The sequence below is a fragment of the Neolamprologus brichardi genome, chromosome 18 (genome assembly GCF_056152115.1).
Source record: "Neolamprologus brichardi isolate AB-2024 chromosome 18, ASM5615211v1, whole genome shotgun sequence".
NCBI classification, from domain to species: Eukaryota; Metazoa; Chordata; class Actinopteri; order Cichliformes; family Cichlidae; genus Neolamprologus; species Neolamprologus brichardi.
Genome location: NC_142121.1, coordinates 15,699,014 through 15,721,018, shown reverse-complemented (window position 1 = coordinate 15,721,018; position 22,005 = coordinate 15,699,014). Strand labels below are relative to the sequence as shown.

The 22,005-nt window shown below is 38.9% G+C and overlaps 1 protein-coding gene across 4 annotated transcripts in view; it reads right to left on the bottom strand.

Moving 5' to 3' along the window:
* The window catches only part of myo9b (myosin IXb), a 31,572-nt gene extending 11,282 nt beyond the window's left edge, over positions 1 to 20,290 (bottom strand). For 3 of the 4 annotated variants that reach the window (XM_087831399.1, XM_087831396.1, XM_087831397.1), the window contains exons 1-23: positions 19,845 to 20,287; positions 18,843 to 19,683; positions 11,732 to 11,826; positions 11,506 to 11,568; positions 11,225 to 11,324; positions 8,972 to 9,072; positions 7,834 to 7,957; positions 7,524 to 7,613; positions 6,559 to 6,675; positions 6,171 to 6,305; positions 5,656 to 5,777; positions 3,777 to 3,918; positions 3,362 to 3,551; positions 3,086 to 3,155; positions 2,748 to 2,870; positions 2,631 to 2,670; positions 2,400 to 2,522; positions 2,142 to 2,222; positions 1,940 to 2,050; positions 1,699 to 1,821; positions 1,297 to 1,446; positions 987 to 1,114; positions 145 to 468 (exon numbers count right to left, since the gene is read on the bottom strand). In XM_087831399.1, coding sequence (XP_087687525.1) covers positions 145 to 468; positions 987 to 1,114; positions 1,297 to 1,446; positions 1,699 to 1,821; positions 1,940 to 2,050; positions 2,142 to 2,222; positions 2,400 to 2,522; positions 2,631 to 2,670; positions 2,748 to 2,870; positions 3,086 to 3,155; positions 3,362 to 3,551; positions 3,777 to 3,918; positions 5,656 to 5,777; positions 6,171 to 6,305; positions 6,559 to 6,675; positions 7,524 to 7,613; positions 7,834 to 7,957; positions 8,972 to 9,072; positions 11,225 to 11,324; positions 11,506 to 11,568; positions 11,732 to 11,826; positions 18,843 to 19,622 — 3,332 coding nt within the window. In that variant the 5' untranslated portion in view covers positions 19,623 to 19,683; positions 19,845 to 20,287. Of the gene's footprint in view, positions 1 to 144; positions 469 to 986; positions 1,115 to 1,296; positions 1,447 to 1,698; positions 1,822 to 1,939; positions 2,051 to 2,141; positions 2,223 to 2,399; positions 2,523 to 2,630; positions 2,671 to 2,747; positions 2,871 to 3,085; positions 3,156 to 3,361; positions 3,552 to 3,776; positions 3,919 to 5,655; positions 5,778 to 6,170; positions 6,306 to 6,558; positions 6,676 to 7,523; positions 7,614 to 7,833; positions 7,958 to 8,971; positions 9,073 to 11,224; positions 11,325 to 11,505; positions 11,569 to 11,731; positions 11,827 to 18,842; positions 19,684 to 19,844 lie in introns of all 4 variants that reach the window. The other variant, XR_015716758.1, reaches the window with a different exon arrangement.
* Positions 20,291 to 22,005: the final 1,715 nt, after the last annotated feature.

Genomic DNA, 22,005 nt, shown 5'->3' with positions numbered 1-22,005 from the left:
CAAAGTCTTCACTTCAAAAACATCAATAATAAAATGTGCTGTGGTGGTTGCCCATATTTGGACCTTGGATCTAACACTGTATTCAAAACATTTTTCTGAGGCCATATTAGCAGAACCACTGACTGTAGAAGTTGAAAAACTTACTGAAATTTATTTCTCCTATAATTTCTGTGCCAGAGTGCTTCAGAACCTGAATCTCCTTCACTATGTCTGTTGTCCTTCCACTTATCGGCCTTCTCCTTGAATCCTCCAATATTTTTGTAGCGCTGAAGTGTGTTTCCCTTAATGTGGCTGGTGGAGTCATTGTTAATGGAAACTAGATCTACAGGGACGGAGAAGGGTCTGGTGAGTGATGGAGGGGATTTGCCTTGACGTTTCTCATTGCTTCTGTCCCGCTGTACAGCATTAATATTGACTGGGTCAGGCTGCTCCATTTTTTCCTGCCTCTTCAACTCCCTTTTTCCCAAGCTGTTATTAAAAAAAAAGAAAAAGAAAAAAAAAGAGAAATGAATACGAATCCTAACAGTTTTTAACTGCTAAATTCTCATTTTACCTGAAATTATTAAACCAGGGACCATCTTGCTGCCGTAAAGCTGTCACAGATACAGCAGATTAGTACATATCCTATTTTGTCCTACTATTATTTAGCCACCAGAGGGCACTGAAGCGGCATATTTTTCAAATGGTGCATTTCAGCGTACATACCCAGATAAATGCATGCCTTTAAAAATAGATAAACTTGATTTTCAAGGGCACGTGTTTGTGAGCAAACACATATTTCCTTATAGTATTAATCGGAAATCATCTACTGCTTGCTTGCATGCAGCACTCTGCGCCAGATAAATGAGCCTAATGCACTGAGTGTGGGATACATCATCAATTCAAAGAGATCAATCAGTGTAATGCTCACGATCTGAGTAATGACATATCTGAATAATAACTACAAGAGCTGTTACTTCTGTAATGCACTTCAGCCATGTCAGTACCTTTCCCGTCTGCCCCGGTCTTTGGAGCCGCCATCATCCTGCTTCCACTCCTCCATGGACGTCCTCCATGCTGCCTGCATCAATGTAGCGGTTCGATTTTGGGTCAGAGAAAAATGACGCCATCTCCTCTGTAAGAGCAGAAATACTATTTTAGCCCTAATCAAGTATGTTTTTGACTTTGACGAACATTTTCAGTTACTGGCGCAGCAAGAAAAAAAAAAAAAAAGAGCCTAAGTGACCCAAATCTTACTGGCTCAGCCTCAGTGTTTTTTGTTTTTGTTTAGCAGTGAGTTAAACAAAAGTGCTGCACCTGTATGATCATTGTAGCATCTCTTTTGTGCAGAAAGTGGAACCTTATGAGGCACGTGCGGAACCAGCGCTGCAGGGTGATGATGCGGCGCATCACTTCTTTGTTGAGTGTGTCTTGAAGCAGTTGCCGTTCTTTTTCCTTAAGGAAAACCTGAGTAGATAAGAAGATGCCATACATACAATAAATGCAGACACATTTGTGCAGTTAACTCTTCTCTAGATTTTAGCACACACACACCCTGCTTCTCTGACATTTATGTGTGTTTATTAGTTTACTTGCGTCAGAATTCTAAAATGTATTATTGGAATCTGAAATTGTAGTTATTAACGAACGCTTTTAAAGGGAGACCAGAGGCAATTTAATATGGGGCTGATTGGTTTGAAAAGTGATATTGTGATCTACCTTTGTTTTTCCTATTTGGTAAGTCTTCTTATCCAAAGCCATCCACTCAAACAGTGCAGTGATGTGCGCTGGAGTTGCAGCAGTTCCTTGTGGAAACAAAATCCTAAACTTCTCAACAAATTCCTGCCATTGAGAGAAAAACAGCATCAGAAGATGAAAATGAATGAATCAGTTGTTCCTTTCCCGAGGATGATTATTTATATACATTTATAAGTAGAATCACATTAAAACGAGTGCCCACCTCAAATGTGTATTTGGCACTGTAGCCAGACTTCTGGATGTGAACTATCTGCAGTAAGCCTGTATACCTGATTTGGTTTAGGACAAGTTTATCATCAAAGCACAGCTCCTTCTGTTTAAATAAACAAAAAAAAATGATGAAGTTTCTTATCCAGTGAAACATATAAACTTCATAATGATGATGCCACAGATTCACAGATTACCTTTTCAGCATTGGCGCGCACACAGAAAATGAAGAAAGGCTCGGCTTTTGCAATTCTGTCCATCAGAGTTGTGAGTGATGTCTGCAAGAAGCATACAAACAGTGAGCAAGTTTTCATTAAAGATCTTCATCTTAAACGGCAACAGAGTTTTTAAGCCTTTCTGATAGGGTGTCACTTGAGGATATCCCCGTTAAGAATGACATAGTATTAAAATGTTTCCACACCAGGGATATTTTAGACGTTATGCTGAAGACAAACCTGGAACTGAGAGCCTACTGTAGAAGGATTTGATTTTCGGTGAGGATGGAAGATGGATTTGCTGGTTAGGTCGTGCCCCGTAAGACCAATAATGTGTCGGAGAGAACGCAAATCAACAAGGTTCTGTTTGATAAAACATAAATATAACTGTGAGCTTCCTGACTCTAAAACAAAATCAAAGACTATTGATAAAGAATCAGTTAACATCCATGAGTTATAGTGAGGCTTTACCTTTGGAATAATCTGCTTCTGTCGACCGCTTTTAGTTCTCCTGCAGAAAACAGACAGAAAGAGGATTATGAAAAACTGTTATATATAATATAACTGTTTAACCAAAAGCAAACTCACCTTTTCTGCACAGTACAGCAGACGGGCTGGCTGGTTTGGTCGTGACCCATGGCCAAAAAATCAAATGCATCAACTGGTTGTTCATCAGAGCGTTCAAAGGAGAAATCCAGACTCGTCCTGGTACTGCAAGAATGAGAAAACCTCTTTAACTTTATCAGCACAGAACTATTCTTATGTTATGTTTTGTTTTTTTGCTTATATGACCATGTGAATCTTAACTCACTGGATGTTAAGCTTTTTATTCATGTTCCAGTGCTAAACGACATATGTCTTGTTGGTGTCTGCATCGAGACTAATTTCCAATATGTGCCATTCATGTACTTGTGTCTTATATTTACCTGGATAGTTGACTCAAAGTACTCCGGCGCTTATCTTGTATCTCTTTAAAAGACTTCCGCCTTGCAGCAGCTGTGGTGACAGTAAAGCAAGCTAGTTGTACATTATAACAAAAATGAGAAACATTTCACATAAAGAAACTCGACTGTCGGGATAAAGGCTGACAAACACATTAAGGAAAAAAGTCAAACAAAGGTGCCAATGTTGTCCTACAAAGGAAATTCACTTTTCTCTTCTTTTTTTTTAAGATAACTGTCAACCATAACTAAACTACCCACTTAATTTTTCCCGCCGACGTCCCAGGTTCTTGAATACTGTGAGGATGCGGATGGCTGCTCGGAGGACACCCCATCTGAACTGTGCTTCTGGGCTGGAAGCAACCAAGTGATGGATGAAGGAGCGCTCACTGCTCCGCAGAAGTGATATGACATCAGGACGCATGTGCTCTGTGTTTTTCTTTCTGAAGTCCTAATGAACGAGAAATAGTAATGATCAGTACACCACCGTGTGTGGTTCACAGCCTTCGCAGTGTTTACACATGTGTCTGACACTAAAAACTAACAATGCTTCCACAGTTTTCTCTGTGGAGGGAATTAATGATTCACTTGGCTGCAAAGAGTTTTTTCCCCCACACTTCCTTATCAAACAAGGTTACTGCAAAGCCAAAAAAAAAAGAGAAGAATTTTACTCCACCTTGATGTGATATTTAACCCTCCCAGCAAAGTGTTGAATCACAAAAGTTGGCTCTGTGTGTGGAGATGGTTTGAAGTATGGGTTGTCCTGATGCTGCTTCTTTATCTTTTCCAGCAGACTCTTGTCTGTGGCCTCGGTGAGGCTGAAGAAACACAGTGAGAAAGAAAAATACATGACATAAGGCAGCGGTCACCAGCCTTTTTTGGGCCACGGACCAGTTTATGTCCAACAGTATTTTTACGGACCAGCCTTTAAGGTGTCGCAGATAAATACAACAAAAAAAAAACCCCAAAAAAGAAGATTTATTGATAACACCCAGGAAAAGACCCAGGAAAACGGAGTTAACGATAAAAAACGCAAAAATATTAAAAAAATTAAAAAACGCTAAAAAAAAAAAAGAAGATAAAAACCAATAAAAACCCTGAAGACCTGAAAGCCTCAACTCTCGCAGCCCAGCACCAAACGACTCCTGGGGGTTGGGGACCGCTGACATATGGAATAAATGTATGACTAAACAATGTTAAGACGAGATAAAGGCAACCGCAAAAATAAAAAAAATAATTTCATCCCATAGTGGTTTTTTTTTTTAAACTGACGTTACATAGAGAAATAATTACATTTTAAAAAGAAAAGTTGGCTTTGGCATATTTACTAGACTGACAATACAGAAAGTATACAGTGATGAACTGAATCATCTCTACCTGTTATTAGCTGTGATTTGCCCGAAAAACAATTCAAACTGAATTTTTATTCAACTCTTTTTTAATTTAAGCGTTCAGAAAAGATTAATTACAGTCTGTTCTAATGCCATTGTACTTGATTTTTTTTCTCATTACAGTAACGGGTTACAATCATTTAAATATATAACCATTTGAATACGTGTACAACATGTTTTAAACAAAAACAAACTTCAATTAATATTAATGACTGAACACTTAAATAAATTTTACTACAATTAAATGAACGCTACACATGAACTACAGCCGCATTAATAAAAACAATGATTACACACAGAATTATGTCACGTATATCAATGTGTCTTTTACCAGGTCAAATAAAAGCCCATCTGAACTTGTTTTTACTACACTAAAAACTTCTTAAAGTGTGAAGAAAAACGAAAATGAAACAAAACAATCTGAATATGTGCAAAATAAAATTAAAACTGCCCAGAATGTGAGCCGCCTCGCTGGAGGTTTGTGCTCTCGGATACATCTTTGATTTCAGTATATTTTTGGTAACAAATAAACTGATGCAAAAGGCAAAAAGTTTAACTCGTCTGCTAATACATAACTAAAGTATAAAGTATGTCCTCACCGAAGTTAGAATTGTCATTATATGTCATTAATTCAAAATTTCTATTTTAACTACATTACCTTGTAATTAAACAATTAAATAGTTTCAATAATGTAAATTTTATTTGTTTCTTTAACCCCCCCATCACCAATATTAACAAAAACTAAACTAAGATTTCCCAGTAGTTTTAAAAAAAACATTTTAGCAAAAGTAAAAAAAAAATAAAAAAAAATAAAAAATTAGGGTTGATTAAAAAAAAAAAAATTCAAATTAACAAACAATATTTTTAATTTATTTATTTTTATTTATATTTTACTTATAAAGCAAATTAAAATATAGTAAAAACATGTCATAGTTTTTTTTCCCCTACACAGCCAGCCTGAGGTGGCTTTAAGTACTGAAACATTTTCTGTGTCTTGATAGTCTAATTAGAGTGTAAAACGAACACCTGAACTAATCAGACATTTTTATGTAACAAAACAATAATTTCAAAAAGCAAATGAACTATGGAAACTGATTTTTTTTAAAAATAAAATATAGATGAAAATTAAATTAATAAGGTCTACAGTAGTATGAGTTCACTTACCTGCTCTCCTTCTCCAGCAGGTCGAAGAGTCCGATCGACTTCTTGTCGAACAGCTGAACGCAGTCGGTGTTGTTGCTGAACTCGATGTTTTTCCAGACAATGCTCTCTTCCACAAACTCCTCCTGGCATTTATCATAACACATTTACGCAATCATGTCATGTGTTACTGTGAATCAGTCTTCCAAGCTCAGGAATGCCGTTAGTAACACAGTGTTGCAATGATAGTAAATTGAAATTTACCATCCGCAAATTTCAATTCATTGTACATATTCAATTTGTTGTCTGACTGCTCAATATTCTTTGATTTGAAAGTAAAGAAAACAGAAAAACAGAAAAAAATGTTTAAAAAAATGTGGCCATTGAGTGTATGTTGTAAGACATGCCAATATGTGTGTGAAATGCTGTGAAGAAGAACGTATTTCAGAACTTGTCAGTTAAGCGCACGTGTATGGTGTGTCCAGTTGTAATAATGAAAAGAACTTTTTCTTGTTGTAAATGTGTATAAGTAAACCTACTTGCTCAAGCCTGAAGATGTTCTTGTTGATGTAACATTGCAGTGTCTCGTTGGCGTAGTTGATGCACAGCTGCTCAAAACTGTTTGACTGGAGGTTTTCAAACCCAAACATATCCAGGACACCGATGGACAAACACTAAAAACAAAACAGCAATCCAGACAAATTCAAAGGCACCATACTCAAAAGTGTTAATTTATGAGCTAATATTACACAGACCTGTTCCATTTTAAAAAAAGCAAACATATATTAATGGATTTATTTGAATCTAATCGTATAAAAATTGAATCTAAAGTGAAGCAGCCTGGCAGGAATGAATTTGGATATGGAAAAGTAAGGAAAGGCTTTTCATCTCAATTATATCGTTATTATATTGAATCATGCGACTCACTGAGACAGACTCCTCCATGTCTCGTCTGTTCATGGTCGCATGGTTGATGTGAAGGATGATCCAGTCAAACAGAGCGCCGTATAAAGATTGGGCCATGGAGTCTCGCATTGCGACGGCCTGAAAGCACAGGAGCATAACATTACAGTCACATAATATTAGCATCACGAGTGTCAAAACTCGTTTTTCAGTATAAAAAGGGAGTGTTTCCTTTCTACCCTGATGTGCTTACATGCCTCTTCTGTACGGCTTTAACTTGCCTGCTTCTTCCCAGAGTTTGGGAAAAAGCCTCCCCTGATTGCGGTGACAGTAACCAACAGCAAATGATTGCTCATCGGGGAATTGCTGAATCACTAATGTTGCGGTGTCTATACCTTGTTATGGAATGTGGTTGAGGCGTGTTTTCAACTGGTACTATGGACGCTGCTAATAAAGTTACACAATTACACACTGAATTTGCGTTTATTATTATATTTACAAAACACCACAGTTTTTGTCTTGGTCGTATTGTTGTATTTATCTGCTACACATTAAAGGACGGTCCATGAAAATATTGTCTGACATTAAACCGGTCCGTGGTGCAAAAAAAACACTGGGGACCGCTGTTTTAGGGGTTTAATTCTATAAAAGTCTATGAGAGAAACAGGGCTCAAACCCCTTGATCTATAATCTTAGCAACACTTTTCCTCATGAGTTTTGTTTTGGTTCCTGTAAGAGTCAGAATGGAGACTAATTTTGGATTTATTTTTTTGCAGCTTCATACACAGAGTCTAGTCATCTTGATGATGACGCTGAACATGCTGAGGCTTGAGGCTTCCTAAAAAGAAACTAACCAACTACTGGGTGACATCAGGGTGACATCATCTCTCTCTTCTATATAGCTGATGATTAAAATGTGACGTTAATGTAGGAAGAAGGGAATAAAAGTTGACTTGTAAAATTAAAGATCAAGTTAACATTTAAACTACCTCATCTAGTGTGTACGGTAAAGCTATGGTGAAGCTGGCAGTTATCATTTTTCTCTTGATCAAAGTATTCACCAGTGATTCCTCTTCCACCTGGAAATAAAAAGAAATACATAAGTATTGAGGCATTTCTTCAATCTTCTGCAAATGCCACTAAAATTACAGGCTGAGACATGTTTATTTACAAACCACACTGATGCAGTTTAGTTTTCATTTTCTCTGGAACTTAACTGGACCCTTTCAAGTGACCATTACAAATGTAGCAGTATGCAGTACACTGCAGTAACACTAAGTCGGCTGTTTCTGATCCTACCTTCAACAGGTCTGACAGTATAGACAAGACTTCAGGAGGTCCAACCTCCAAACGCGGAGGGTCCTCTGACTGAGTGAATGTGACGTTACCCAAGTGGAGGATGGCGGAGAGGATGGAAAATATGCTGCACATTGGACACAAACACAGTCAGTTAATCTTATCAAATGTAAGAACCAAATGTCCACTTTGTCATATAGTATCACAGAATTTAAATTTCAATATAATCTGTATCCGTAATATAATCTGTCTATTCAACCTCGTCTGCTTCCTCCCACAGTCCAAAGACCTGAATGGATTGTGGGAGGAGGCTGGAGCACGTGGAGAGAACATGCAAAGTCCACACAGATGGATTCAAACCCAAGGGCCTGTCTTGGGGCAGGCACCAGGCCTCCGCCCCTTTAATTAAATAAGTAGAAGAAAATTGATGGATTTTTACTTTTTAAGTGTTCATATTAAAGGTGGTCAGTGTTCCTTAAAGCCTCAGATTGCTCTAAATGACACTGGCAACATCTTCAATGTAGTCATCTCAGCAAAACCCACAAAACAAACGTATGAGCTAAATACGGATTACTTAAAACTGTGAACCATGCAAAGTTAATCTAGTTGTGCCCAAAACCAAATGAGACAGCCAAAGGACACACAATTACTTTTACATTATTGTTTGAACTTTTTTCCCCCTCAATCTCATCCACACATCACTGATGAACTGGTGGCATATTTAACATTGTTTTGTTGCTCTAAATATATCAGTGCTGCCTTTTGGGACATCCAGTACTACTGATACTTCACATTATCTTAAAAGAAAAAAGCTTAAACGCAAGCTGCATGTGTAAGTCTGCACCTCCTTCAATATAAAAAGAGAGTTAATCATGACCAAATCTATGAAACCCTTTATTGCTACTTTTGTTTTTTTAAACTTCCCACCTTTTCAAACTATGAATTGCTGTGGGTGGTTTTTTGTCAGGGAAACCAACCTGAACAGCATGCAAACTATGTTGTTTTTGCTTTTCTGCACATGCCTTGTCCCGAGGCTGCCAGGTGCTTTCGTACAAGCTCTGACCTGTTACCGACACTAGTATAGTATAACTTTTATTCTAGTCTGTAGCATTTTAGCTCTTACTATCATTATCATACATACTGTTTCTTAGTGGAGGGCAGGAACCCAACCATCTCCATAGCTTGATGGAGCCTCCTGTACTCTTGCCCAAGTTTCTCCTCATCGTCTAAAAGCAGGTCTTCCTGTAGAGCATGCAGAACAGAAATACATGTTAAGCAAAGACCGATGTTTATGGATGTAGTTATATAAGAATCCACACACTGCATCATGCAAGTACATGCAAACTGAGGAATGCACAAACCTGTATGTTTGGTTTAACTCAGTAACGCTGAGATCAAATGCTTTCTCTGTGGATTTTTTTGTGTGCATGCACCGGTATGGAGTCTGTATTGCAGTGGGTATCGCTGCTGTTTCCATGTATACTTGTGCACTGGCACGTCTTCATGAGTGAAACTGAGCTGATCATGTTGGACTTGAAATACTGAGCAAAAGTTGCTTTTTCTGATACGTACAAGACTTCAGCAGTGATCGCGTCTTCACAGTGAATGAACTATTAGAGGAAAGAACACGAGAGCAGTGGCAGATGTATACACTGGCAGAATACAAGCTGCTGCACTATGGGCTCAAATTGTGGTAATAAATAATTTGTACTTCTAAATCAAATGCGTATTTGTGAACTGAGTTTTGTAATCTTGTAAACCGAAATATCTGAAAATTTGATGTTTGTGCATCTTTAGATGAGAATTTGTGCGCGTGTAAAAAAGATTTTTGTTCGTAAAAAATATTTACAAGTTACAAATTTTTTCGTTAAGGTCGCACAGGTTGCACACACAAAGCAAAAAACTACGTATAAAACTCTGCGCTCAAGTCCCTTTGCTTGTGTGCAAGTTTAAAGTTACAAGTACAAATTTTGACCCGATTTTTCTTCCTTTCATCTTATTGGTCAATGTCATATCATGGGTTTGGCTGTTGGAGAGGTCCTTTACTGAGCTTCAGGTCCTGGAAGAATAAATACCCTTTTACATGCCAGCCCAGCATTTCCCTTCATCACCACGAAAGAAAACAGTCTGCGCATGTCCGAGTGTACAAGCACTCTTTTCAGGTGGTTAAACTGTAATTTCAGTTAAATCTACATCTATAAACAGGGAGACAAGGGTAAAAGAGTCAGTGAAAAATAAACAAACATGCCAGACTTGTTCTTAAGTCCTGCATTTAATAATGTAATTTAGTGGAGAAGCACGGGCAGTGTTTCAGTTAAAAGTGCAGTTTTTCAGCTTTACGTGAACAGATGTTTATTTCCTGTACATCAGCTGCATAATGAACAACCTCAGGTAAAGCATACATACATACACATCTACACTGACACAACATTTATGTTTATCGTTGGCCAGCAGGTTCAAGTGCCTTCACTGTCCCCTGCTCTGGTTCTTAAACGACAATTCACTACGGCTAGTGTCTCTAGCTTAACATGTCTCAAAACAGAATCGCCATTACCCAGCGTTTGTTCCTCAGCGGGTGTGTCACCACAAGAGGAAAAACAATTAGAGACATGAACAGGTTGGTGGTGTACCAGGGACTCTTTTTAGGGTTATGGTTCCTCTTCATCCTCACAAAGAAGGCAAGTTTTCAGCCCCTACAGATAGCTATTGCTGTTGTTGCTATAGAAATGAAACTGGATTGTATTTACTCCAGTTTGTAGCATTTCAGTTACTGTTGCATTGTGTGGTGACATAGTATAAGTCAATGTTGCCACAAAATCCAATCACCTTCCTTTGAAGGTATGGGCTGCTGGCTATGACACACGACAGATGAATGTCACATGACTATAATGAGGAAAATATAAAAACAAATGTTTATCATCATTAAAATATAAAAGCTACTAAAAAAATTAAAAACATAAATGGAAATATAAATTTTCCCCGTTGATGCAATAAACAGAAGACACTCTTATCAGGTGGTTAAACTGTAATTTCAGTTAAATCTACATCTATAAACAGGGAGACGAGGTTAAAAGAGTCAGTGAGAAAAGTAACGAACATGTCCTAGGTCCTCCATATAGTAATATTATTTGGAGGAAAAGCATGTGTGGTGTTAAGTGCAATTAAAGTGTAGTTTTTTTTAGCTTCATGTGAATATCTGTTTATTAATTATACTGCAGCTGCTTTCACAGGCTTCTCTTTACTTCCAAGAAGTTTCAAGACCCTGTAGGTCTGTTTCCGTAAAACATATCTCGCTGGTTTTCACCTATTTGATAATGTTATATATGGCATGTATTTAAGCTGGTCTTCCACTTTCTCTCTCACTGCTGCTGTAAAGCCTGTGGATCAAAGGTACCTGTTTGAGGTAGAGATAATCCTGTGGCTTTAGAAGATGTAGCTCCTCCTGCTCGTCTTTGGACGCGCCCATCAGCAGATAGTAGAACACATGGAAGTTTCTGCAGGAGAAGCAATTTTCACTTCAACTTTCCTAATGACTCAGCCCCTTTATTGGGCTATGGTAGACATGAGGTTTCTTGTACAAACTGGGGAGTGGTGTGAACATGATTAGTGCCAGAAGAGATTTTCTAAAAATTGCACATGTTTGAATCTTGTATTCTATTTGAGTCTTATTTATACCTCTCACTCTTATCTCTGGTCACCACGCGGCATTTTTCCAGTAGGTACTTTTCAATAACGGCCCTGAACGAGAGACAAAGGAAGAGAACGTCAACAAAACCCATGAAGCTGCCATTGTTCTTTTGTGACACTGGAAGAAAAACTACTATGAAGCAAACGGTTAACTTTGAAGAGACACGACTCAATCAGAGGTGGTCCATGAGAAAAACAATAAAGGGCACTTTACCCTCTGATGACACCACTTTCCAGGTAGTTGAGCTGGATGAACTTCCCAAAGCGACTGGAGTTGTTATTCTTTGTGGTCTTGGCGTTGCCAAAGGCCTGTTTAAAACATAAAAAACATCAGTTTTCAGTAAAATAAACAGACAAATTTATTGGCATGTTTTCCACAAACACTGGCACCCAAACACAGTAAATGTAGGTTTGTGGATGGCAGATTACTGTTACCATTAGCCGGCTTTATGTAATGACATGGATAGAGTTGGTGTAAATGAGTTGTGCTTTAGTGCCCTTCTTATAAATCAGGAGTGAACACAAAAAGGAAAGCAAAAAAGCACCTTCACTTTATAAACTGTTTTTGTGTTTTCTGCAGATTAACCTGTTTTGCTCAGAGAAGTCGCTAACAGCTGTTCATCTCTATTACAAGCAGGAGCACTGAGAACAGAAGCTCATTAAAATTGTGTTTTGCTCATGAGTTCATGAAAACAAAAACAAAAAAGAGAAACAAAAGAGATTTGCTGTCATTTAAGGCCCAGTTCCTTCTTTGTTGGCTGGTATTTTCTGCCTGCTGTTGCTCAACCTCACAAATGTTTATTCAAAAACTAAAACCTATCAGCTAAGCGCTGATTAATGCATCCTTTTAAAATTCTCAACATCAGCTGGTTCTTATACCACCGGCTTTTTGTCTTTTATATTTGTTATCAATTAAACTAATATTTATTTCCCTTCCTTGAAGGAATTTTATGACCACTGTCACGGTTATCAGGTCTCTTCTTAGTCCCGCTATTAAAAGTCTCAGATAAAGGCCCATAATTGTTTGTCACTTAATAGATGCTGCTGACTCATCCATGCCAACCATCTAAAGCTTGCATGCATGTGCGACAGAGTGAGACGCACATGGATTCTGTCTACCAAACGGTCCAATTTGTCCCCCCAGATTATTTGAAAACTTTCTAAAAAGGAAAGCAAAGTTTTGGGGGCTGCTCATTTAAGCCAAATCAGAGCACTTAGGTCAGTTTGACTGTTTTAAAGACAAAGTCACCACCCTGTCACTGAAGTAAGGATGATAAATTGTCTGTGACTGTATTTTTAGCATGATGACTCAATGTGGAAAATCCGGGCGCTGTACCTTGCTCTTTCTTAGGAACCTCAGGCTGTTCAGGTTTTGTTGTAATGGGCGATGTTTACGGGAATTAATTACGCTTCTTCACACTCAAAGACAGCTAATCATCTGCATTTTTTTGGGGTTTTTTGGGTTTAGTTTTTCCTAATCAGGCCCAGGTGAAAACAGTTTGGAATGTCTGAGGGACACAAACTAAACTAACAATAATAATAATAATAATAATAATGGATTGCATTTATATAGCGCTTTTCGGGACCCCCCAAAGCGCTTTACAATACCACTATTCATTCACTCTCACATCCATACACTGGTGAAGGCAAACTACAGTTGTAGCCACAGCTGCTCTGGGGCAGACTGACAGAGGCGAGGCTGCCATATCGTGCCATCGGCCCCTCTGGCAATCACCAGTAGGCGGTAGGTGAAGGACACAACGACCGAGACTGTCCGAGCCGGGCTCGAACCGGCAACCTTCCGATTACAAGACGAACACCCAACTCTTGAGCCACGATCGCCCCAACATCCCTTCTCTGAAGATATCCTTACACTTCTTTCCATTATATGCTCGGCTGACGGTCATGTCCTAACAGGTCAGAGCAGCGGTGCAGACAGTGAGCTAGATACACACACAGCTCTGATCACATGCCAGGAGGAACAACTTTAAAAATCACTGAAAAGTTCTCAAAATTACACCCATGTAAATTTCGACAGACTATCAAATTGCCTTTTAAATTTCATATGAATCAATTTCACATAAAGAACAAAGGCAACTAAATAATGTTGGTGGATGCAGCTGGGAAAAAATGAAAGGTATGTGGAGAGACAAAAAGATAGCTGGTATGCAGTATAAAGAGGAAAGACTTTATACTGGGATCAAGACTCTGCTTGCTGCTCTCTCTAACACGGGTAAAATAGAAATTATACTGGAGAATACGTTATGTCTGTAGAGTGATTATGTATTGACTCTAATGCAGGTGTTTTATTTTATAATTTCTTATTGTTCTGTCTATGAAACTCAATGCTGCCTGTGTAAGAGGAACCTGCTTCTTTCATGTTTATGTGCCGTGGCTGTTGGATGGTGTGTATACAGATCCCAGGTAGATCAGCTTAGACCGAAGCTGATGGAGATCCTGATTAAAAACAAAAAAAATTGGAAATGAAATTATAATTGATGACAATAAAAATAAAGTTGCTAATACACAAAAAAAACGTGGCATTAATTCTGTTTATCGTTGGCAAGCAGTAGTTATTTTATTCTTTCATTAAATTTTGTGGTTCTCCAGCTTGTGTGCAGACAGTCTGCGACACCTTTCACCGCTGATTTGAATATGAATATTATATCAACAGCAGCAATGTTCTGTCTTGTTTTATTTGAATAATGCATTTGCATAATACAGTACTGTTTGACTTATTTGTTCTGTTAGCAGACTGTACTTAATCACACTGACTAAAGCAAAAAAAAAAAAAAGAAAAGTGTGGTAGAGGATGGTTATATGTAAAACAATAAAAAAAAAATCACCTAGCACATTGCTTTAAGCTTGTATGATTTGGCTTTTGACAGTACAGGTGAGAGGTTACTGTCATGACAATAAAAAAAATGGTTTGGTGCTTTTATTGCTAGGTGCATAAATGCTATCATGCTGCTAATATAATCATAATGCTAGGTGATTGCTGGGCAACACAATGACATGATAATGTCTGATATAGTAAATAACCTTCAGGGGCCTGAGATTTTTGTCACGTTTGATTGTCCAACTCTTGGTCAAGGACAAAGAAACAAACACTGAGACAGACAGACACGTACATCATGTAAAATGCATCAAGCACATCATCTAAACGCTTTCGAAATCCTGCTCATTTAACTTCTCCTTTTTTGGGGGCCAATTCCCACACTAAGAATGGTTGGCCTAGCTCATGTTTACCAGTGAACACCTAAATGTCACAGTTGCTGACTTGCAAATCAAAATAAGTAATGGAACTGGTGCCAAATGGACTGTGGAATACTGAAGGCGGAAAAGGGGAAAATGGGACAGAACAGCTTCAAATAATCTGTAATCTCCTTCGATATGTGGACTTGTGAAAATCCATGATCCATGGATTAAACTAACCAGGGGCATTGATTGAAAGAGTGCCTTTTTGAGAGAGCAGAGGGATACAGAGAGAGAGAGAAAACTGATTTATACTTTGTTCTTTATGTTTAGCAGCAGGCCTGCCCAAGCATGTTCTGACACGTTCCTGTTTCTTTTCTCTACTCTGTTTCATTCAAGACAACACCCAGCAAATTCTCCCAGTGGAACTCAGCAATCTCATTCCTGATCACCAATACCTACCCAATCAATCATTCACCATTTCTGGATAATGCAAGGTGTCGTCATCTGCGGACTAAAGACTGCAGATTTTAATGACACATGACAAATAGTCTGAAGTCAGTAGCCGTTTCCTAGCATCAGGAAGATCAAAGCTAGGTGTACTTTCCACTACGTGCCAACAACAGTTGAGATAACACTGAAAGTTACAGGGAAAAAACAGAAGGCCCAATATTTTCAGATTTTAGATAAAAAGGAACAACTCTTGAGGCGTGACTCATGCATACAAGGAAATCCCAGTGGCTTAACTACACAACAATAACCCCCCCCCCCCCCCCCCCCGAAAGAGATTAATGTCAACTGATCCTGATTGCTACAAGAGTGCCTTTTTCCTGCTGCAAGGCCAGACTTTCTGTGGTAAACACTGTGGCGTGACAACTCAGACGTCAGTAAAGATTTATTTTTTTTAAACTAGCAAAATGTTGAACAAAGAAATAAAATACAACAGATAAACCACAGTAAACACAAATAAAGATATACTAAATAAACCACACAGCTAAATCGGCGATTCCCCATAAGCTTTTTGGGAACAGAGCACAACACACTATAAAAGGAGGTAAAGCTCAGCTAACAGGAAAAATATTTATGCTGCAACCTGTTGGAAGGAGAAACTCGCTCAACTTGTTTAGAGCGAAGAAGAATCCATATTTAGCAACTGTCCAGTGAAAAGCTAGTCCTTTGGGATTGTGTTTGCAAGTGGGTGTGTGAATGTATGTGTGCGTGCATAATCGGAAACAAAGTGGGATGATATCCTTTGTGTAAGAGGTTAGTTGCTGTACCAACAAAGAGATAAAGCCTGTACATAAACTCAAACAGAGCATTCTTACACATTTTGGTAGCTGGGAGAGATTTAAGCGAATCTCTGTCACCAAGTCAGCGAACTCCTCTCAGTCCTTGAGCAAATACAACACACACTTAGATACGTTTGAAAGAGGAAAAGCATCTGGCCTAGTTTCATGTCTGCTCTCTGTCATGCATTGTGCAATTGTGCAACAGGTAAATGAAACAGAAAGCAAGTGGGGAATGTGTCGTTACTCATTTACACGGACACTGTAGCATGATGCTGGTGTGATAGAAACAACACAGACTACAGTGAAACTACAGCGGTGGGTTAAAAAAAAAGAAGAAGTGGGAATTCCCAGCCAGCAGACTTTGCTTTACTTTCTGGTGCCTTCACATTTTGGGAAATTGTTTGAGCTTCATGTAAATCCTGATGTGAGACATGTTTGCAAAACACATAGATCACAAACAAAAACAGCAATGCTCATTTGTTTTCCTATTCTAATGTGATGGTATTAATAGCTCTTCAGAGCTTTTCACTAGTAAAGGATTACAGGAGCTTCCTTTAGAGCTGAATTTGTTTGTGGTTTATCTTGATTAAGCTGAGGTTTCTGCTGCAGGAAGTTACTAGTCAGTGGTTTCACTATTTGGAACATTTTGTATTTCATTTGCATGTCTAAAAAAAGGATAAGAAAACAAAAATCACCCTCATCCATCAGAAAACTCGTATCAGCACAAGTCAGACCTCAGCTTGAAGCAATCTTTCCGCTTTAGTCACGTCAGTCACTGCAGCAGAATCAAATGATCAGCATTAGTCCGCTAGTGAGATGACATAATCACTCTCTAAAAACAAAAAGTGTCAAACTTGCGGGCCTGCAAATGCTTGTTTATGCTGCGAGCTGAGGTGAAACTTGAACAAATAGCACAAAAACTGACAAGTCGACATCTATTGGTGCCTGCGATAGTCTGCTGGCTACCAAACCAATCACAGAAGTTTTCAGTGAAGCACCCCTTTGTCCTCCAATTTTACTTTGCAACTGCCAGGAACCACTCCCCAACTGTTTACAAACTAGGCACTTTTCCCTAGAGACCTGTGGTTACCAGGGGGGTCCCCTATTATGGATTTTGCTGCCACAATTAGTCGACTATCAAAATCATTGACGACCAATTATTTTAATAGTCGACGCGTCGTTTGAAGCTTTGTAAGATCCCGAAAGCAGTAGGATAAACGTCAAACAGACAACTGATTAAACAGAAGTGTGAGATGATCGAGAATTTACTCCAATGTCCTGTTATATTTTGGATAGCAAGGAGTAGCTGGCTGAGTTTATTAAACTCCACCAAGACAATCTGCTAATTTCATGAAAAGTTTAATAAACGATCATCTTGTCTTTATTTTTAGTTAGCACATACCTTAAACACTTAAAGCTGTAAGCTAATGATAGTTATATAAGAGAAGATGCATGCTGGTTCAATAAGCTGTATGTTTTGCGTCCAATGGATGCATGATCTGATTAGCCGACTAATCGCAAAATTGATCGGTGACTAGTCGACTATCACAATAATCGTGTGTGGCAGCCCTACTCCACAGTGTAGCAGCTAACACATTCAGATAATATACAAGAAATCTTGGTTTGAGACCGGGAGAAAACACAAATCCCTGTATCGTGGACATGTTAGAAAGGGCACCCAGTGTGAAAATCTGTGCCAAATAACACCTGGTGAATGAGGGCATTTAGTTACACGTGAAACATGAAAGAGCACGCGGACTCCACACAGAGGAATCAAGAACCCCAGGTAAACCACGCTGAGCCACTCTCTTTGGTGACAGTGCTAACCACTACACCACCATAAATGGCAAAAATGCCATTGATCTGAAGGTTTTATGACTTTACAGTTTGCAAACCACAGTGGAATGTAATCTAATGAAAGTAGTGTCAAGATGTATAGATTTAAGTGTTTCACCACATTTGTTAAGACATTCCATTCTGTTAATCTGTCTGATGTCTGGTGTATAGCTGCAGCTTTCTAAGGGCTTGGCCTTGGCCCAGGTGGAAGTTTTGAATGTACTTTTTTTTGCACTTCTTTTATTTTTTTTTTTATTTAGTGTATGTTACAGTGGTTTTACTGGTTTGCCCCACTGTACCGTCAGCTCAAGCAATGTGTGACCCATAAACTAAAACAAGTTTGACACACCTGCTCTAAAATTAACCAAAACTAATATGTTTCAACGAAAAATGTTATTTGGGGTTTGCAGTATGTGCTGGTGAAGAAAAAAAAGAGAGGGAGAGAGAGAGAAAATTGGGGTTACAGGTAGAAATACTGAAAATATGTTTTCAGTAAAAGAAAAAAAAAAAAAAACCCGGAGAGGTAGATGGGTGTGCTGCTATCTGCAAGATCTAAAATCTAAAGTGATAATTTCTCATGCCAGGAAATCACCTCTCTTTTAAAGAAAAGGTTGACTGTTTTGTCAAATGTCACAAAGCAAGGACTGATTTTTTCCAATCGTGGGTTTTGCTCATCGAGTTTGGAGTGATATTTAACAGATAATAGAGACGCTGTGAAAAATGTTTGTGGCAGTTGGAATCAGTCGACTTGGTGAACTGTTTTGGTGAATCAGGAGGCAACAATGTGAATTCTTCAGTGTTTCTACACCTAAATGATAACAATTGAAGGTGATTTTTATCAGATGTTGTGCTATGTGAGAAGCTCTGGTATCTTGTTGCCTCTGCCTCTTTTTTTTGGGGGGGGGGGGGGGGGGGGGGGCAAACTCTGGACTGCTCCAACTTTTATTTTAAATTTTTTCTATATCAGTGGTTTGAGCTGCATCACATAACATAACAGTGACCTACCTCCAACACCGGCCCGGACCCGAGGATGGTCCTTTCCAGCCCGCTGGAGTACATGTTCTGGCTGAGTGAAGTCAAGCAATGAATGAGATAACTGCTGCTTTCAGTCTTCCCTGAGCCACTCTCACCAGTTATCACAATACACTGGTTAGCCTGCCTGTTCAGCATAGCGCGGAAGGTCACGTCGGCGATGGCAAAAATGTGAGGACTCAGTTTTCCCAGTGGCTGGTTCTCGTACATTTTGACGTACATGGGGTTGTAGTAAACAGGCAGGAACTTATTGGGATTGATGGCGATGAGGATCTTGTTGGCGTAGGTGTAGATTTTGTGCTTGTAGAAGCGTTGGCGTAAAACCTCCAGAACATTCTCCTCAGTCAGTGTGGAGAGGCTGCAGAGGTCATCACACTCCCCTGTGCAGATCTCTGCTCTGCACCCTCCTTTGTTGACCTGCTGCTGCTGCAGGATGAAGTAGTACCCTTTGCTCTGAGGGTGCCACTTCTGCACCTCTGTGGGCCACAGCAGGACTCGCTCCAAAGGGGAGTCCCCTGCGTCCAGCGGCCTCTCCTTTCCCCCGCTCTTCCTCACCTCCAGCAGGTCGTATGCCTGGTTGGGGTCCAGGTCCAGAGTAACCACAGCATTGTGGATGACCAACGCCACGGTGTCCCCAACACTGATCTGCAGGGGACAGTAGGCAGCTGTGTCATACGACACCCTGGGGTAGATCTGCACAACACGGGCCTCTTCATCATACTCTTGGGCCCCAGATCCATCTGTAGTGCTCATCCTGACAGTCAGAGACAGTCCTCAGCATAACTCACTGCTCCAAAACCTCAGCAGGGGTCCGCTGTGTAAGCACACACACACACACACACACACACACACACAATCAGGAAAAGAAGGACAAACAGCAGTGTTTAAGTTCCCACTATTCCCATCTAAATTCCCAAGTGAACACCCACACAGATAAACAGCACTAAAGAATTAAAATGCCAAAACGAGCCTCACCTTTTGAGCAAAACCTCTCATTTCATCTTTAAAAGCAGAAAAGACAGCCGCGGGGAAGACGAAGATCTCTGCACCTCCGTTTGGCGCTAACCGACTCCTATCGCACTACTTTTAAGGAGGAATAAATAAACAAACAAAAAACTACCTTCACCTGATTGTTAAAGTAAAAGCGAGCCAAGAAACTGTTAAGAGAGACTTTCAAATGAAGACAGAATAATTTCCCAGCAGGTCGGCGTCGTCTTTACTCCTAGAAATCACAACTTCGTTCAGAAACTCAGGATTTACGTCTCCGCGTCGTCCTGGTCCGAAAGTTAGGTTAACGTTACTTCCTACATTTCTACACACACACACACACACACACACACACACACGAACAGAAACACGCCCGTCGACGACGTTTTCGTACGTCACTGACCTGTAAAATATTTCTCTTTGAATAACAGCAAAAAACAAAAGCATCACCAAATAAAGAAAGAAAGAAAACCAGAGAAGAAGAAGTTACGATAACAGACTGAATGAGAAGTTTAATTGCCCCAATTTGTGTGCACAGGTGAGCGTGGGGTTTCAGCTCCACCTAGTGGAGAATTGGAGTATTACAACCAACTCACACCACTTTTTAAATGTATTTTTAAAACCAGTAACCAATCATATCTACTGTATTTACACTCCTTATTGTCTTTTGATAAATATTTCTGTTTTCATTTGGATTAGGAAATCACTAACACATTTCATTAATGCTGTCTGTACATGTCTAGTCCTAAAATCCTTTAAATTTTCTTTTCACATTAAATAAAATAAATAAATAAACTAGCTGACTATGCAGAGTTTGTGGTACTCAGTCACTGATTAAATGAAGGATGTCTTAGGTGTCCCTTGAGAACTAATGCCGTAGTTTGGTAGTAAACCAAAGATTTTTTTTCCAGCCTTTTGAATCAGGCTATTTTATGCATAAGTTAGAAATAAAAACATATGCAGAAGTGGAAGAACGCACACCATGTACTAACAATAAAAGTCAAAGGAATAATGTCACAATATTTCATTAGAAATAATGAAACCTGTTAGAAAAAGCTAAACTTTATATGATACTTTATTTCATTTTACTGACTGAGCAGTGAGTAAGGAGTGTTTTATTGTTTGTATATATAGTACTGTGAAAAAGTCTTGAGTGACCTCTCATTTCTTCATATTTTCCTGTTAAAATGAGAAACAGGTGCGCTGATTTATTGTAACATGAGCAAACATACATGGAAATACAGTGTATATAAGGCAAAAACAGCTTTAGCTGCCAACAACAGGGTTTAGGCCTCCCCAGAAATTTTCTCTCCTCAACTGTGTCCATTTATTACAAAATACTGCTGATTGCATCTGTGTGGGTTTTAAAGATATTTGAACAATTTCAGAAGTACTGTCTGAGAGCTTTCAGGCGAGTTTTCTTTCATCAACTCACCACAAAACAATGCATTATGTCACGAAAATGTAAAATTATGAATTAAGAAGTAGCAAGGTTATATTTTTAAATCACCTTCTTTGTTTTTTTTTCTTTTATACCGTATATAAAGTTGCTGTTTAGGATGGCAAAGATGTTGAAATCCATACATTAAAAAATGCTTGGTGGGTGCAAAAGAGGTTTCATATAAGATGATTTAAAATTACATGTCTTTTTAAAGGTCTGCTGAAGCTGTTTGTGTGCTTGTAAATAACCCTACAGTGCTTATAGTTCTCAATATGGAGACTCAACGTGTTACAAGCAATAAAAAGCAACACATGTGCATTATTATGCAAATCAATACAAACCTGAAGCAGCCTTTGTTTAATCATGAAGCCCACTGTGGAGGTTTGTACATTTGTACGAACAGTGTAATAATAAAGGGTGTGACATCCAAATGCATGCATAATAATGTCTGCACAAAGTTCTTGGGGGAAACATAAAATCTGACTTTTTACAGTTAAACATAAGTTAATGAATCACTACTTCAAATAAACTGGAGTACGTTTTCTGTCACCTGCTCAAACAGGCTCCAGTGTATTTGAATCCCCTGCTATTATAACCACAGTTTCATTGAAAGAGAAAGCAAAGGGCGCGCCCCCACCTTTTTTTTTTTAAATGCACCGTACACCGTCTTTAATGCTCTCTTGTTGTTCACAGTAGCACTGTGCTCAC